At 35.8% G+C, this 19,624-nt stretch overlaps 1 protein-coding gene across 6 annotated transcripts in view; it reads right to left on the bottom strand.

The window, feature by feature from the left end:
- CENPC (centromere protein C) overlaps positions 1-19,624 on the bottom strand; it is a 77,932-nt gene that overhangs the window by 21,058 nt on the left and 37,250 nt on the right. For all 6 annotated transcript variants that reach the window (XR_012007177.1, XR_012007178.1, XM_072775229.1 and 3 more), the window contains 2 exons: positions 11,051-11,194; positions 10,406-10,488 (listed from right to left, as the gene is read on the bottom strand). Coding sequence is in view for 4 of the 6 variants with exons in the window: in XM_072775229.1 (XP_072631330.1) it covers positions 10,406-10,488; positions 11,051-11,194 (227 nt within the window). In the remaining 2 variants the exon portion in view is untranslated. The remainder of the gene's footprint in view (positions 1-10,405; positions 10,489-11,050; positions 11,195-19,624) is intronic.

The raw sequence follows: 19,624 nt of genomic DNA on the forward strand, positions 1-19,624 counted from the left end.
AGCACAATTATAAACCTACTGGTAGCTCTGGAAAAAAGCCTAAAGGAATCAAGAGACTTCATGACTGCAGAATTTAGATCTAATCAGGCCAAAATTAAAAATCAAGTAAATGAGATGCAATCCAAACTGGAGGTCCTAACGATGAGGGTTACTGAGGTAGAAGATAAGGTGAGTGACACAGAAGACAAGTTGATGGCTAAAGAAAAAAAGAGAAAAACAATTAAAAGACCATGAGGAAAGGTTAAAGGAAATAACTGATAGCCTCAAAGGAAAAATCTACATATAACTGGGGTTCCATAGAGCACCCAGAGGGACAGAAAGTGTATTTGAACAAATCATAGCTGAGAACTTCCCTAATCTGGGGAGGGAAACAGGCATTCAGATCCAGGAGACAGAGAAGTCCCCCCCCCCCCAAAATCTATGAAAACCATTCAACACCTCGACATTTAATAGTGAAACTTGTAAATTCCAAAGATAAAAAGAAAATCCTTAAAGCAGTAAGAGACAAGAAATCCCTAACTTATATGGAAAGAAATATTAGAATAACAACAGACCTCTCCAAAGACCTGACAGGCCAGAAAGGTCTGGCAGGATATATTCAGGGTCCTAAATGAGAAGAACATGCAGCCAAGAATACTCTATCCAGCAAGGCTCTCATTCAGAATGGAGGAGAGATAAAGAGCTTTCAAGATAGGCAGAAACAGAAAGAATATGTGACCACCGAACAACTATGCAAGAAATATTAAGGAGGACTCTGTAAAAGAAAGGAAGACCAAAGTAATAATCCACAAAAACAGGGACTAAATAGGTATTACGATGATACTAAATTCGTATCTTTCAATAGTAACTGAACGTGAATGGACTAAATGATCCCATCAAAAGATGCAGACTGGATGAAGAAGCAAGACCCATCTATTTGCTGTCTACAAGAGACTCATTTTAGACCTAAGGACACTTACAGCCTGAAAATGAAAGATTGGTACAGCCTGAAAATGAAAGGTTGGAGAACCATTTACCATTCAAATGGTCCTCAAAAGAAAGCTGGGGTACCAATCCTCATATCAGATAAATTAAAGTTGATCCCAAAAACTGTAGTAAGAGATGAAGAGGGACACTATATCATACTTAAAGGATCTATATCCAACAAGAGGACCTAATGGTCATGAATATTTATGCCCCTAATGTGGGAGCTGCCAAGTATATCAATCAACTAATAACCAAAGTAAAGACATACTTAGATACTAATACACTAATAGTAGGAGACATCAACACAGCACTTTCTGCAAATGACAGATCTTCAAAGCACAACATCTCCAAAGAAACAAGAGCTTTAAATGATACACTGGACCAGATGGATTTCAGAGATATTTACAGAACTTTACATCTGAATGCAACTGAAGACACATTCTTCTCAAGTGCACATGGAACTTTCTCCAGAATAGACCACATACTGCGTCACAAATCAGGTCTCAACCGAAACCAAAATATTCGGATTGTCCCCTGCATATTTTCAGAACAAAATGCTTTGAAACTAGAACTCAATCACAAGAAGAAATTTGGAAGAAACTCAAACATGTAGAGGTTAAAGATTCCTGCTAAAAGATGAATGGGTCAACCAGGAAATTAGAGAAGAATTTAAAAGATTCATGGAAACTAATGAAAATGAAGATACAACCATTCAAAATCTTTGGGATACAGCAAAAGCAGTCCTAAGAGGTAAATACATCACACTACGCATCCCTCAAAAAACTGGAAAAAACTCAAATACACAAGCTAACTTTGCACCTGAAGGAAATAGAGAAAGAATAGCAAAAAAAAAAAAAAAAAAAAAAAAAAAAAAAAAAAACCTACACCAAGCAGAAGAAGAGGGTTAATAAAGATTCAAGCTGAACTCAATGAAATAGAGATCAGAAAAACTGTAGAACAGATCAACAAAACCAGGAGTTGGTTCTTTGAAAGAATTAATAATATAGATAAACCTTTAGCCAGCCTTACTAAAAAGAAAAAAGACTCAAATTAATAAAATCACGAATGAAAAAGGAGAGATCACAACCAATACCAAGGAAATACAAACGTTTTTTTTTTTATATTTTATTTATTTATTCATGAGAGAGACAGAGACACAGGTAGAGGGAGAAGCTAGAACCAGGCTCCATGTAGGGAACCTGATGTGGGACTCAATCCCAGGACTCCAGAATCATGCCCTGAGCCGAAGGCAAGGGCCAAACCGCTAAGCCACCCAGGGACCCCTATAAACGATTTTAAAAACATATTATAAGCAGCTATATGTCAATAAATTAGGCAATCTAGAAGAAAAGGACATATTCCTGGAATACAAACTACCAAAACTGGAAGAAGAAGGAACAGAAAACCTGAAGGAATGAAAAACCGATAACCAGGGAGGAAACTGAAGCAGTCATCAAAAACCTCCCAAGACACAAAAGTCCAGGGCCCAATGGCTTCCCAGGGGAATTCTATCAAACGTTTAAGAAGAAACCATACCTATCCTACTAAAGCTGTTCCTAAAGATAGAAAGGGACAGAATACTTCCAAACTCCTTTTATGAGGCCAGCATCACCTTAATTCTAAAACCAGACAAAGACCCCACCAAAAGGGAGAATTATAGACCAATATCCCTGAAGACCACAGATGCAAAAATTCTCAACAAGATACTAGCCAGTAGGATCCAACAATACATTGAGAAGATTATTCACCATGACCAAGTGGGATTTATCGCCGGGATGCATGGCTGGCTCAACACTTGTAAAACAATCAACGTAATAGATTATGTCAACAACAACAACAAAAAAAAAACAAGAACCACATGACCCTCTCAATAGATGCAGAGAAAGCATTTGACATCCATTCTTGATCAAAACTCTTCAGAGTGTAGGGATAGAGGGAACATTCCTCAGCATCTTAAAAGCCTTCTATGAAAAGCCCACAGCAAATATCATTCTCAATGGGGAAACACTGAGAGCCTTTCCCCTAAGATCAGGAACACGACAGGGATGTCCACTCTCACCACTGCTATTCTACATAGTACTAGAAGTCCTAGCCTTCAGCAATCAGGCAACAAAAAGAAACAAAAAGCATTCAAACTGGCAAAGAAGTCAAACTCTCCCTCCTCGCAGATGACATGATACTGTACATAGAAAACACAAAAGACTCCATTCCAAGATTGCTAGAACTCATACAGAAATTCGGCAGAATGGCAGGATACAAAATCAATGCCCAGAAATCAATGGCATTTCTATATACTAACAATGAGACTGAAGAAAAAGAAATAAAGGAGTCAATCCCATTTACAATTGCACCCAAAATTGCATAAGATATCTAGGAATAAACCTAACCAAAGAGATAAAGGATCTATACCCCCAAAACTGCGAACACTTCTGAAAGAAACTGAGGAAGATACAAAAGATGGAAAAATATTCCATGCTCATGGATTCGAAGAATTAATATTGTGAAAATGTCAATGTTACCCAGGGCAATTTACATGTTCAATGCAATCCTTATCAAAATACCATGGACTTTCTTCAGAGAGTTGGAATAAAGCATCTTAAGTTTTGTGTGGAATCAGAAACGACCCCGAACAGCCAGGGGAACATTGAAAAAGAAAACTAGAGCCGGGGGCATCACAATGCCGGATTTCAGGTTGTACTACAAAGCTGTGGTCATCAAGACAGTGTGGTACTGGCACAAAAACAGACACATTGATCAATGGAACAGAACAGGAACCCAGAAATGGGCCCTAAACTCTATGGTCAACTAATATTCGACAAAGCAGGAAAAACTATCCACTGGAAAAAAGTCTCTTCCATAAATGATGCTGGGAAAATTGGACAGCCATGTGCAGAAGAATGAAACTAGACCATTCTCTTACACCATACACAAAGATAAACTCAAAATGGATGAAAGATCTAAATGGGAGACAAGAATCCATCAAAATCCTAGAGGGGAACACAGGCAACATTTCTGAACTTTGGCACAGCAACTTCTTCCAAGATATATCTATGAAGGCAAGGGAAACAAAAGCAAAAATGAAGTACTGGGACTTCATCAAGATAAAAGGCTTCTGCACAGCAAAAGAAACAGTCAACAAAACTAAAAGGCAACCTACAGAATGGGAGAAGATATTTGCAAATAACTTTTCACATAAAGATCTAGTATTCAAGATCTATAAAGAACTTATTAAATTCAACAGCAAGGAAACAAACAATCCAATCATGAAATGGGCAAAAGACATGAACAGAAATTTCCCCAAAGAAGACATACACATGGCTAACAAGCATATGAGAAAATGCTCCACATCACTTGCCATCAGGGAAATACAAATCAAAAGCACGATGAGATACTACCTCACACCAGTGAGAATGGTGACAATTAACAAGACAGGAAATAACAAATGTTGGCAAGGATGTGGAGAAAGGGGAACCCTCTTGCACTGTTGGTGGGAATGTGAACTGGTACTGCCACTCTGGAAAACTGTGTGGAGGTTCCTCAAAGAGTTAAAAATAGAACTGCCCTACGACCCCGCAATTGCACTGCTGGGGATTTACCCCAAAGATACAGATGCAGTGAAAAGCCAAGACACCTGCACCCCGATGTTTCTAGCAGCAATGTCCACAATAGCCAAACTGTGGAAGGAGCCTCAATGTCCTTCAACAGATGAATGGATAAAGAAGATGTGGTCTATATATACAATGGAATATTCCTCGGCCATTAGAAACGACAAATACCCACCATTTGCTTGGACATGGATGGAACTGGACAGTATTATGCTGGCTGAAGTTAAGTCAATCAGAGAAGGACAATCATCATATAGTTTCACTCATACGGGGAATATAAGAAATAGTGAAAAGGACTGTAAGGGAAAGGAGGGGAACTGAGTGGGAAAAATTAGAGAGGGAGACAAACCATGAGAGACTCCTAACTCTAGGAAACAAACAAAGGGATGTGGAAGGGGAGGTGGGCGGGGGAATGGGGTGACTGGGTGACAAGCACTCAGGGGGGCACTTGACAGGATGAGCACTGGGTGTTGTACTATATGTTGGCAAACCGAAGTCCAATAAAAAAATATGCAAAAAAAAATCTAACTTCTCATGCAATCCCAAGTAGAAAAGGTAGAGAGCTAGTCACTGGCTGAAAATTATCCCACAGCAATGAGCTGTGGGAAGCAGCAGATGGGAACAGAGAAGGAATGAAGCAGTAAGTACATATATTGAGGACAGTCCACTGAGAAAGCCTAGAAGCAATGATATCCTTGCCTCCTTTGTCATAGATTAATTGATTATATAAGCATGAGTTATAAGTGGGCTCTCTGTTTTGTTCCATTTATCTATGTGTCTATTTTGTTCCATTATCATACTGTAGCATTATTTACAACAGCCAAGATATAGAAGCAACCCAAATGTTCATCCATAAGTGAATTAATAAAGAACATGTGGTACATATACAAACCACACACACATACAGAATAGAATTTAGGCATAAAAATAGTGACATCTTGCAATCTACAACAACATAGATGGAATGGATGGACAGTATAACGCTATGTGAAACAAGTCAGTCAGGGAAAGATAAATGCCATATGATTTCACGCACATGTGGATTTTTTTTTTTTTTTAAGATTTTATTTACTTATTCACGTAAGAGAGACAGAGACAAGCAGAGGGAGAAATAGGCTCCCGGCAAGGAGCCAGATCTGGGAGTTGATCCAGATCCCAGGATCACGCCCTGAGCTGAAGGCAGATGCTCAACTGCTGAGCCACCCAGGTGTCCCTCACAGTCCCTCACAAGTGGAATTTAAGAAACAAAACAACTGAATAAAGAAAACCAGACTCTTAAATACAGAGAACATAATGGTGGTTGCCAGAGGAGAGGTGGGTGAGCAATGAATGACACAGATAAAGGGAATTAAGACTATGCTTATGATAAACATTGAATAAAGTATAAAAATGCTGAATCATTCTGTTGTATACCTAAAACATATCACTGTATATTAATTATATTTCGATAAAAATAATTTTAAGGGGTGCATGGGTGACTTAGTCAGATGAGTATCCAAGTTGATCTCAGCTCAGGTCTTGACCTTGGAGTCATGAGTTCAGGCCCCACGTTGGGCTTCAGGCAAAGTGCAGAGCCTACTTTAAAAAAATATATTTTTTTAAGGTCTAACAGAAGTGAGTATGAACATGTATGTACTGGAGGCAGGAAGGAAAATGAAACAAATATAAAATGTTGACAATTGTGGAAACTGGATGAAACAAATATGGGATTTCAGGGAGAGTTTAAAATTAAAAATTTCCAAAATTTAATAACTTAATAAATTTAATAATTTCCAAAAAAATATTTTTCTAAAGATTTTTTATTTATTCAGAGAGAGAGAGAGAAAGAGAGAGAGAGAGAGGCAGAGACACAGGCAGAGGGAGAAGCAGGCTCCATGCAGGGAGCCTGACGTGGGACTCGATCCTGGGTCTCCAGGATCACACCCCAGGCTGCAGGCGGCGCTAAACCGCTGCGCCACTGGGGCTGCCCCAAAAAAATTATTTTAAAAAAATAGCAATAAAAAAACAACTTCTGTTTCAAACATTTAAGAATCTTAATAAGCACAGAGATAGAAGAAAACAGATTACCTACAAAGAAAACAAGAAGTAAGCCTGCTTTTGAATTTCTGCTCATGAGCATTAGCTATGAGGCAAAAGATCAATAGCCAGCTAGTTTAAAGGAAAAAAAGATTATGACTCAAAGATTATTTTTACCATTCAACTGGTTGTAAAAAATATATATAAATATATAAATACATATATTTTTTTTCCCTGAGTTTTCGCTAGCATATGTGAGAATGTCTACCAACTTTAAAAAGAAATATCAAGGCTATCTGTCCTGACAGTAAGTACAAATGTATTAAACATTTATTAAAGGAAAAAATACTGACAGAAGTTAAAAATAAAAACTCATTTATGTACTATTTCTAAACCACTTTGTTTTAGTTCTTTAAGAAAGGTTAAGTAAAAAGATGAACAAACATATAAAAAAATAAGAACAAACCAAAAGAAAGCAGGCATCACAATATTAGGCAAAACAGACTATAAGTTAAAAGCACTGTAACAAGATCAAGAAGATAAATTTGACTTAAGCAGTTACATTCCATATAAATGCTTACCTGCTTAGTAAAAGCACTGAAATATACAGAGCAAACACTACAGAAGACAGAAGGAGAAAAAAGCAGACCACTGCAGGAGAAGCACTTTACTGCAACTCTGGCAGTCCTCAGCAGATTACACAAATCACAAGCAAGGATATAAAGATAAAGGATCAAAATAATATCTATGTAACATGTTCCATTCTAAGATCTTGTTCTTTTCCCCAAATCCACTCCTTCCCTAGTAGTCTCCAAATCACATAATGACAGGACCATTCTTTCAGGTGCTCAACCCAAAACCATTAAAGTTATCATAAGAAACATAATATTCTATAAATATTTAAGAAATTCCGAGGTGCTTGGGTTTAAGCATCTGCCTTGGGCTTAGGTCATTATCTCAGGGTCTTTAGGATGGAGCCCCGAGTCTTCAGGCTGCCTACTCAATGAGGAGTCTGAATTCTCTCTTTCCCTCACCCACCCTACTCCCGTTCGTGCTCATTCATTGTCTCTCAAATAAATAAAAATCTTTAAAAATTAAAACAATATTTAAGAGTGCTACATATATTCAAAAATATATATCCACTTATATCATTAAAACAAGTGGATATTTTAAAATCCATACATATACACAAAATAATATTCTTTTTTCAAGCACCCATGGGAGAATTATAAAATTCTTACATGAATTTTATATGTTCTAAGTATACTATAGAACACAAAGAAAATCTTAATAAAGGTCTATTTTTCAAAAAATTTATAATACAAGCCAAAGTACCCTAGAACAGTGAAATGAAACTAGAAATTCTTAACAAAGAACAAAACACTTTAGGGCAACAGCCAACATTATGTTCTACCACAAACCAGATATTAAACTAAACAAGAGGGACGTCTGGGTGGCTCAGCATTTAAGCCTCTGCCTTTGGCTCAGGGTGTGATCCTGGAGTCCCAGGATTGACTCCTGCATCAGGCTCCTGCATGGAGCTTACTTCTCCCTCTGCCTATTGTCTGTGCCTCTCTCTCTGTGTCTCTCAGGAATAAATAAATAAATAAAATCTTTAAAAATAAATTAATAAGTAAACTAAACAAGAAAGCTAAGGGATTGGAAATGATATCCCCATTTTACAGATAGGACGTTAAATGTAAGAGCAATTAATTTTTTTACTCAATATAACATAGTAAATAAGTGGTAGAGCTAGATTCAACCCCAAGTTCCAGACTCTGGAGACCAAGTTCTTGATTAAATATACTCTTTAAAAAAACTCATAGGTCACAGAAAAATCACTGTAATTTATGGTACACTACAATAAGAACACAACATTTGGGACTCCCTAGGTGGCTCAGTTGGCTTAGTGTCCAACTCTCGACTTCGGCTCAGGTCATGATCTCAGGGTCATGGGATGGAGACCCACACTAGGCTCTGCACTCAACGAGGAGTCTGATAGAGATTCTCTCTCCCTCTGCCCCCTCTCTGCTCATGTTCTCTCTCTCTCTCTCTAAAATAAATAAATCTTTAAAAGAAAAAAAAAACATTTAAAAAGCTATAAAATTGGGTGCCTGGGTGGCTCACTGAACTGAGAGTCCAACTCTTTCTGGCTCAGGTCATCATCTCAGGGTTGTGAGATCGTGCTCCAAGTGGGTGCTCTGCCCTCAGCACAAAGTCTGCTTCAGATTCTCTCTTTCCCCTCTCCCTCTGCCCCAATCCTGCTCACATTCTCTCCAAAAAATTAAATAAATCATTTAAAAAAATTTTTTAATAAAAAGCTAAAAAATTAAGCCAAAACTATAATCAGGAAATTTTTTTCAAATGAAAAATTATTATCAAATAAAAAATAGAAAAATAATTATAGAAAGCATTCAACTTAGAGGAGAAAAATAAAATCTAAACACAGGGGAAAAAAACAATTTAAAGGAAAAAGCAAAGGGGATGTCTGGCTGGTTTAGTTGGTAGAGCCTATGACTCTTTGTTAACAGGGTTTTTACATTCAAATCCCACATTAGGTATAGAGATTACTTAAAAATACAATCTTTAAAAAAAAATTCCACCTTTCTAGCATTTCAAGAGATGCAAATTAAAAGGAAAAAAAGGGGCATTGGGTGGCTCTGTCAGTTGAGCATTCAACTCTTATATCCAGCTCAGGTCATAATCTCAAGGTTGTGAGATCAGCCCCATGTCTAGCTCCAAGAAGTCTGCTTAAGAGTCTCTCCTTTTGGGGTAGCCCACATGGCTCAGCAGTTTAGAGCTGCCTTCAGCCCATGGTGTGATCCTGGAGACCCGGGATCGAGTCCCATGTCAGGCTCCCTGCATGGAGCCTGCTTCTCCCTCTGCCTATGTTTCTGCCTCTCTCTCCCTCTCTCTCTCTCTCTCTGTCTCTGATGAATGAATGAATAAATAAATAAATCTAAAAAAAAAAAAAAAAAGTGTCTCTCCTCCTGGCAACCCCCCTCAACCAACCCTGCTCGTGGGTACACCTGTGTGTGCTGTGCTCTGTCTCTCTCTCAAAAAAAAAAAATGATATTCCAATTTTAAAAAATAAGTAAAAGGAAAATGAATTAGTGAATCAGGAAGAAAAAATAGATAGTAAAACATCATATTTCAAACACACTTTCTTTGGCAGCATAAAAAGTTACAAAACTATTAAGAGGCATTTCAAAAACTTTAAAGTTTCAAACATATTTAAGGCAGAAAAAATGATATAATCAAATGATATACCCATCATATACCCACAGTAATTAATAAATGGCTTATCTTGCTTCATTTATTCCCTTATCAGCTTAACATTTTTTTTTTTTTTTTTAAAGATGTATTTATTTGAGAGAGAGAGAGAAAGCACATGGCATCTGGGGCACAGGGAAAGTCTCAAGCAGACTCTGTACTGAGCAAGGGCCCGATGCTGGGCTCTCTCTTACTACTACCCTTGAGATCATGACCTGAGCCAAAACCAAGAATCAGATGCCCAACTGACTACACCACCCAGGCACCCCTTAACATTTTTAAATACTAGAGTAGATATTTTCAGTGTCAAATATTTCATTATGTTCTACCTCAAAGAAAGGACTGTCACTCTGTCATTCCTTCTCTTCCTCCCTGTCACCTAGGTGTAAGGTCTTAAAAATCTCTAAACATTTGGTAAGGCTCTTAAGAGTAAGTACTCAATTCACATTTACCACTGGTGATTATTTATATAAAACACAGCACACCTTACTCTATATGCATAATGCCATAAATATCAAGACAACAGACAATAAATAATAACTTACTTGAACTTTCCGAAACTTCCCTGTCATCCACATCGGAATTATTCTTTCCAGATGTTAAATAATTCTTAACCCTGAAAGGTCCACTTTAAGATAAAAAAGTAAACCATAAAATTGTGCATTTATAATACATATATCTAATTATGTACCTTGATGGTCATTTTTTTCCCAAAACTGCCAAGGTTTCCTTCTTATAAAACTAACATTGATGTTATAGGTCACCAAATATGTATGTACATGATGCATAAAATAATCTATAATTTAGTCTTATAACCGTCAAACAAATGCTGAATTTTATAACCTTTTAAGCTTCATGAATCAGTTATAAATTTTAAATCAACTCAAGCAACACCCCTTGATAAAAATTAAATCATAAAAAATTAGAAATAAATCAGCTTGTCTTAGTTAAAAAATACAGTAAAAAACAAGTGAAATTTAAAATATGGTCCAGAAACTGCTCAGAGATAATTCAGCTTATCCTAGTCCTAGATTCCTTTCCTTCTACTATGAATCCAGGATAGGCCTACTAATCATAACTCACCAAACAGTAAAGAAATCTTAGCCATCACTTAAAAGTCTTGGGAATCTGTTATAATTTACCATTCCTTCATTTTAAAAAAGGGTATATGACTTCAGATATATACATACCTTCCTTCCAAAACTGAAGTTTTAGGCTCTCCAGAATCCAAGTTAGATTCTGCTGGAGTCTTGCATGTAAATTCCTTGATCTGAGACTTCAGATGAACATTTTGTGCGGTCATATTATCTTTCTTCTTTGGATTTCCTATACCTCTGTAAAAATGTAAAGTGTAAAATTGTTTTCATTCCTCCATAAAATATTCTTCCAGAAAGAATACACAATGAGTAGACAATATAATATTGGCTGTAACAAATATCAGATAATCCTGTTCAGGTCTTAGGACTTACTAGAGTAGGAAAAAGAAATTTGATTCTAGGACCCACTAAGAATAATTCTGATAAGAAATCTGGTAGACACCTGGCCTAAGATGGAAGTGATGACAGGAGAACACAGGGAGACACTACCTACAGGCAGGATATAATGTATTTTACACATTTAATATATCTTTTTTTTGAAAATCCACAAACAACTGAAACTGTTTTCTTTGACACCCCTATCCAGCCTATTGAGGTACAGTAGGGGGCTAAGAGGCACTCAGGCTCATCTCTTTAATAGCTAACATCTAATTAGTTTAAGTTTATCTCCTATATATGCATATAGGATATACTATTCCCAAACTATACAACTTTTCTCACCTTTCTAAGCCCTATGTTTTACTTTGTTTCTTGACTCATTCTAACAGCCTACTCTTATTATACTTGAGGAAAAAATTTGCATGTGACATAACTAAAGAGCATGCAAACTTTCGAGTATTCTTTGATATTTTATTTCTGAAGGTTCTACTATCCCTCTAGGTCCTATGATCAGAGTCTAAAGAAATAAAAGGGATTATAAGAGAATATTATGAACAACTATACATCAACAAATTAGATAACCTAGATGAAGTGGAAAAATTCCTAAAGATACGCTAATTACCAAAACTGATTCAAGAAGAAATAATCCCAAAAGACCTGTAACAGGAGAATGAATCAGTAATCAAAAAAACTCCCTAGAAAGAAAAGCCCAGGCCCAAATGGTTTCACTGATGAATTCTACCAAGCATTCAAAGAATACAAATTCTTCACAAACTCTTTCAAAAGACAGAAGAGAACTTCTTAACTTATTTTATGAAGCCAGGATTATCTTGATACCAAAACTCGACAAAGACATCACAAGAAAACCAGAGACCAAAAAAACTCAACAACATAATAGCAAAAGAAATCTAGCAATGTATAAATAGAATTATATGTCCCATTTGGTCCCGTCGTGTCCAAATGGGATTTATACCAGAGATGCAGTATGGTCTACCATACTAAAACCAATTAATATATCATCTGAGTAAGAAACAAAAATCATATCATATGAAAAGATGCAAAAAAAAAAAAGCATTCCACAAAATCAAATAGCTTTTTATGATAGAAACACCCAACAAACTAGAACTAGACGGAAACTGCCTCAACCTGATAAAGAGTATGTATGAAAAACCTACAGCTAGCAACATACTAAATGGTGAAAGAATGGATGCTTTCCTCTTAAAATTTAGGAACAAGACAAAGAAGTCTGCTGTTGCCACTTCTATTAAACACTGTACTAAAGATTTTAGCCGGGCAATTAGGCAATATAAAATAAATAAATAAATACGAGATTTTAAAAGAAGGGTAAAAGTATCTCTATTCACAAATGATATGGTTTTTGTACTCAGAAAATCCTATGAAATCCACTAAAAAGCTTTCAAAATTAATAAATGACTTTAGCAAGGTTGAATACAAGATCAAATATTAATTGTATTTCCATACACTTGCAACGAACATCCAAAAATAAAATTTAAAAAGCAATTCCTGGGCAGCCCCGTTGGCGCAGCGGTTTAGCGCCACCTTCAGCCCAGGGTGTGATCCTGGAGACTCAGGATCGAGTCCCGCGTCAGGCTCTCTGCATGGAGCCTGCTTCTCCCTCTGCCTGTGTTTCTGCCTCTTTCTCTCTCTATGGAGCCTGCTTCTCCCTCTGCCTGTGTTTCTGCCAATAAATAAATAAATAATCTTTTAAAGAAATAAATAAAAAGCAATTCCTTTCACAATAGCATCAAAACAAATAAAATGCTTAGGGATGATTTAACAAAAGAAGTATAAAACTTATGCTCTGAAAACACTCTTGCAATAAGTTACAGATCTCAGTAAATGGAAAAATATCACATGTTCATGTATCAATATATTTATTGTTAAAATGGCAATGTTCCCTCAAGCTGATACACAAATCCAATGCAATCTGTATCAGAATCTCAAATGAAGTCTTCGTAGAAATTGGCATGCTGATTTTAAAATGTATATGGAATTGCAAGGAACCCATAATAGTCAAAACAATTCTGAAAAGGAAAAATAAAAAGGACTCATATCTCTTGATCTCAAATCTTATCATGGCAATGGTAATCACAACAGTATAGTACTAGACCCAGAACTGATACACAGATCAAGAAGGAAAAAATTGAGAACCCAGAAAGAAACTCTCATATATTACGGTCAACTGATTTTCAATAATGGCGTCAAGACCATTCTATGGGGAAAATAAGTCTTTTCAACAAACACTAATGGGACAATTGGATAGTCAACATGGAGAAGAATAGTGAAACCTTTACTTCACAGAATATATAAAAATTAGCAAGATGGATGAAAGACCTAAATGTAAGAGAGTTAAAACTATAAAACTCTTAGAAGAAAAGATAGAGGCAAATCTTCATGAACTTCCATTCTTAGATATGACATCAAAAGTATAAACAACAAAATGATAAAATAGATTGGACTTTATAAAAATTAAAAGCTTATGAGCTTCAAAGGACACCATGAAGAAGCAAAAAAACAACCCAAAGGAGAAAATACCTGCAAATCCCTTATTTGACAAGAGACTTGTAACCAAAATATATAAAGATCTCTTACATTATTTTTTTTCTTACAACATAATTTAAAAAAAAGACAATCCGACTAAAAATTAGGCTGAACAGATCTTTTTCTAAAGATATGCAAATGACGAATAAACACACGAAAAGATGCTCAACATCATCAGTCATCTGGGAAATGCAAATGAAAACCACAATGAGATACCACTTTCATACCAACTAGGATAGCTAGAATCAAAGTCAGATGATAACAACTGCTGGCAAGGATGTAGAAATACTGGAATCCTCATACACTGCTGGTAGAAATGTAAAATGGTGCAGATGCTTTGGAAAACAGTCTTGCAGTACCTCAAACAATTTAAATATAGAGTTACCATATGACTAAGCAATTCCAATCCTAGGTATATGTCCAAGAGACATGAAAACATATGTTCACATAGAAACCTGTACACAAATGTTTATGCCAGCATTATTCACAAGAGCTAAAAGGAAGAACCCAAATGTCCATCAACAAATGACCAAATAAACGAAACATGGCAAAACCGTAAAATATTTGGTCCTAAAAAGTAATAAAGTACTGATACATGCTACAACATGAATGAAACCTGAAAATATCCAAACAGGGGGCACCTGCGTGGCTCAGGCGGTTAAGTATCTGACTCTTGATCTCAGCTCAGGTCTTGATTTCAGGGTCATAAGTTCAAGCCCCATGGGGAAAGAAAAAGAAAGAAAATATCCAAACAGAAAGAAGCCAATACAAAAAACTCATACTACAGGATTTCATTCAGATTAAAATCCAAAATGTAAAATCTATACAAACAAAAATTATATTAGTGGCTGCTTAAAGCAGTGGAAGAGGGACTACAGAAATGCTAACTAAAGGGCACTGGCTTTTTTATGAAGTGCTGAAAATGCTCCAAAATGGACTATGTTGATGGTTTGCACCTTCCTGTGAATATATTTTAAAACAATTGAGTTGTGCACATTTCATGAGTGAATTTTAAGTCTACTGTAATGAGCTTCTGTTCCATCCGGCTTATAGAAATAATACAGAAATTAAGTGATTCCATAAATTCAAATGAAAGAAACTCAGTGGAAACTGTTTATGATTCAAGTCTTCTAGCCCTTAAACTTTTGTTCCCAAAAGTTTTAACAGGGAAGAAGGAAGTTAGCTTTAATTAATGCTCATGGTTATAAAGAAACAAAAAATAACACTTAAGTTAAAAGTTTCAATATCGTTACATACTTGTAAAGAGAAGTAACTCATGTAACATTTCTATTCAGGAAGATGCCTTAATTTAAAAAAAAAGCTAGATGCCTTAGACAAATTAATCAATTTCAGCTTAAAAACTATTACCCATCTCCTCTCTGATTTCAACATGTGTATGTGTGTGTATGTATATGGGTGTATCACATAATATTCTAGTATTAAAAAGGTTTAAATTTATTTTCTTCCAAAAATCCTAGTAAGTTTTAATTCCTAAAATTCCTCTCCTGGTACAAATGGTACGAATAACATCTTTGAACATTACAAAATACAAAATCATGTGCCCAACTAAGTTAAATAATAATAATAGACAATATAATGTCTTTTTTTAACATTCATTTATTTATTTGAAAGAGAGCGCAAACGGGGGGGGGGGGTGGGTAGCAGAGCAGAGGGAGAGAATCTCAAGGAGACTCCCCACTCAACATGTGGGGCTCAATTCCACAACCCATGAGATCATGACCTGAGCTGAAAGCATTAGTTGGACACTCAACTGACTGAGCCACCCAGGTGCCCTGGTAACGTCTTTTTTAAAAAAGCAATTAATTCTTTTTTTTTTAAAGAAAATTTTAATTTATTGAGAGAAAGAGAGCACACAAGTAGGAGGAGGGGCAGAGGGAAGCAGATTCCTCACTGAGCACAGAGCCCATGGTGGGGTTCTACCCCACGACCCCAGGATCATGACCTGAGCCCAAAACAAGAGCTAGAGGATCAACTGAGCTACCCAATCATCCTAGAATTTTTATAGTGCCATAAATTATAAAAACTCAAAGTATCAAGCTAAATTGTGTTTTCAAACCCCTTTGTTAGCTTTAAGACTTTAGATTAATATTGAATTATATTAATAATTAATTTTTGGATCTGTGGACAATTCCTAAGATAAAAGACACAAAACTGGTTTCTTTTTCTTTTTCTTTTTTTTTTTTTTTAAGATATTTATTTATTCATGAGAGACAGAGAGAGTGAGAGAGGCAGAGACACAGGCAGAGGGAGAAGCAGGCTCCATGCAGGGAGCCTGACATGGGACTTGATCCTGGGTCTCCAGGATCACACCCTGGGCTGAAGGCAGCAACCAAACCGCTGAGCCACCCAGGGATCCCCACAAAACTGGTTTCTAAACATAGTTTTAATATACTCCTGTCTCATACATTTTTAAATGACCATCAGTTAAAAAGACTAAAAATGAAGCAATTCCTTCAGATGCTAATATACAATTCATGTTAGCCATTATGAAAACATTAAAAGGTTTATGTTACATGTACTTGCACAGAGCATTAGCTAGATACTAGTTCTTGACTACCTACATTCATATATCCCTATGGCCAGAGGAAACAAAAGTTGATTGCTTAGAGGCTAAAAAATCTTGGCACTACACTAAATAAAACAATTACAGAGAAATACAAATGTATACACAAAGTAATGAATATGTTTATATATCAATTCTTACAATTTATTAAGAATGTAAAATCAGGGATCCCTGGGTGGCGCAGCGGTTTAGTGCCTGCCTTTGGCCCAGGGCGCGATCCTGGAGACCCGGGATCGAATCCCACGTCGGGCTCCCTGCATGGAGCCTGCTTCTCCCTCTGCCTAGGTCTCTGCCTCTCTCTCTCTCCTTTCTCTCTCTCTCTCTGTGTGACTATCATAAATAAGTAAAATTAAAAAAAAAAAAAGACATTAAAAAAAATAAGTCTTGAAAAAAAAAGAATGTAAAATCAATTTGATGGGATGAGCACTGGATGTTATACTCTATGTCGGCAAACTGAATTTTTAAAAAAAGGAAAAAAGGTAAAATCAATACAAATTATATACTATCTTATTTAATGATAAGGTCAGGTTAATACAAATTATATACTATTTTATTTAACAAGAAGTTCAAGTTAAACCTGATGCCAAACCTTGTACTTATATATGTACATATGTGTAAGTATACACATATAAATGTATATTAAGATTTACAGTTTTTAAAGAGCTTAGCAATGATGAACAAAAAATATTATAAAACCTAATCTCTTCTGGCATCCTTTAAGCCATTTTTGACATAAGTGCCTTCTTTTTTTTTTTTTTTTTTTTAAAGATTTTATTTATTTATTCATAAGAGACACAGAGAGGCAGAAACATAGGCAGAGGGAGAAGCAGGCTCCATGCAGGGAGCTGATGTGGGACTCAATCCCAGCACCCTGGGATCACAACCTGAGCCAAAGGCAGACATTCAACCACTGAGCCACCCAGATGCCCCAAGCTCCTTCCTTCTAAAAGAGCTTACTCTTGTTACTGATGCATGTTTTAAATATTATCATCATGAAAAGGGACCAATCATTTGCCTCCCTGTAGGCACCCATGATCTATTCATATTTTAATGTAATACCCAGTTTTCTCTGACCATTTTTTTTGTCTAACTTTCCTAAATACAGAACCATACAACTGTTAATATGTATTTTATATCCAAATTATCTTTGAAGTTTCCATAAGGATCACTGGGTAACCACAAAGATTTATCTTTTCACCTTATGACAGGGAGAATACCAAAACACATGTTTGCTCTTCTGTGTGTATAAAGTAGCTTAATGATCATATATCCTGATGAAACAAATGTCTCAAAGATCTGTCTATGAATTCAGATACCTAATAGGTTTTCTTCAGCAAACATTTTAGCAACTATCAACTTTGGGTATTTCTAATTAGGCTAACTCCTCATTTTACACAAAAGGTAAGGTTTGTTGTAGGAATACTAGCTCAAATTTTAAAACTCAGGGAAATCACTTTTTACCTGAACATTTCTCTCAACCTATAACTAAGGCTCATCTGCCTTATTTAATAAAACTTGGATTTATTTTATTAATACATTCAAGTAAAAACTACTGGACTACTAGTTAGAAGGCCTAGGTATCTAATGACACACTATTTAATCTATGTAGACCTTCCTCATTTATAAAAATGGAGCTAATACCTGTACTATCCACTTCTCAGGAATCTTATGCAAATAAATAAGAAACAAGCTGATATAAATATGGAAATCTGATAAAAGACAGCAAGGTCATTACAATTCAGTGGGGGGAAACATACTATTCAATAAACTGATTATCTACATAGGGAAAAAAGAATTTTAATTTCCTAAATAAATTACAGATGATTTAAAGAAGTAAATACTAAAAAAGCAAGTTTTTTAAAGATTTATTTTATTCATGAAAGATTTATTTATTTATTTATTTATTTAAAGATTTTTTTATTTTATTTTATTATTTATTTATTCTCTCTCAGAGAGAGAGAGAGAGAGGCAGAGACATAGGCAGAGGGAGAAGCAGGCTCCATGCACCGGGAGCCCGATGTGGGACTCAATCCCGGGACTCCAGGATCACGACCTGGGCCAAAGGCAGACAACTTAACTGCTGAGACACCCAGGCATCCCACCAAGTTAAAGTTTTGAGAAGAAAATATAGAAAAATAGATCTTTATGATCTTGGAATCAATACAAAAGCAAATGTTCAAAAAGTCTGATAAATTCTATAGCTTATCTTGAACAATACAGGTTTAAAGGGTGCAGGTCCACTTACCCATGATTTTTTTCAATATACACAATACTGAAAATGTTTTTTCTCTTCCTTATGATTTTCTTAATAACACTTTCTTTCCCATTTCTAGATTTTAAGAATATAGCATATAATACATGTAAAATATAAAATACGTGCTAATTGTTTATGCTTTCAGTAAGGTTTCGAGTCAACAGTAAGTAAGCAGTTACATTTTTAAGACAAAAGGTATAAGCAAATTTCTGACTGTACAGCCTTAACTGTACATTAAAATTATGTCTTCTGAAAATAAACAAACAAATAAATAAATAAAATTATGTGTTCTGTATAAAAGACATTAATACATGTGACCCATTAAGGATTACACGCCAAAATAGAGTTTCTAAAAAAATAGAAAACTGAGCCAAGCAACTTACAAAGAGGCAATTCATTTAAAAATGAACAAAAAGCAAATGAAAGATATTTAACTATTTAACCTCACTAATAATTAGGGAAATGCAAATTAAATCCAGAAATATACCCCACTACACTGTCAAAAAATAACAAGTCTAACACCAACACATTTCAATAAGTACATGGGACAATAAGAATTCTCACACCTTGGGCACCTGGTGGTTCAGTCAGTTGAGGGTCTGCCTTCGGCTCAGGTCATGATCCCAGGGTCCTGGGACAGAGTCCTGAGTCAGGTACCCTGCTCAGCAAGGCGTCTGCTTCTCCTTCTCCCTCTGACCCTCTCCTCTACTTGAGCTCTCACTTGCTCACTCACTCTCTCTTTCAAATGAATTTTTAAAAAAAAGAATTCTCATACCTTGCTATGGGGTTATAAATCAGCTCATCCAATTTTGAGAATGATGCAGCAGTATTAGGACAAGTTAAACATGTACATACCCTAAAATTTAGTAATTCTATTTCTCCTATATAT

The sequence above is a fragment of the Canis lupus genome, chromosome 14, assembly GCF_048164855.1.
Source record: "Canis lupus baileyi chromosome 14, mCanLup2.hap1, whole genome shotgun sequence".
Taxonomy (NCBI): Eukaryota; Metazoa; Chordata; class Mammalia; order Carnivora; family Canidae; genus Canis; species Canis lupus.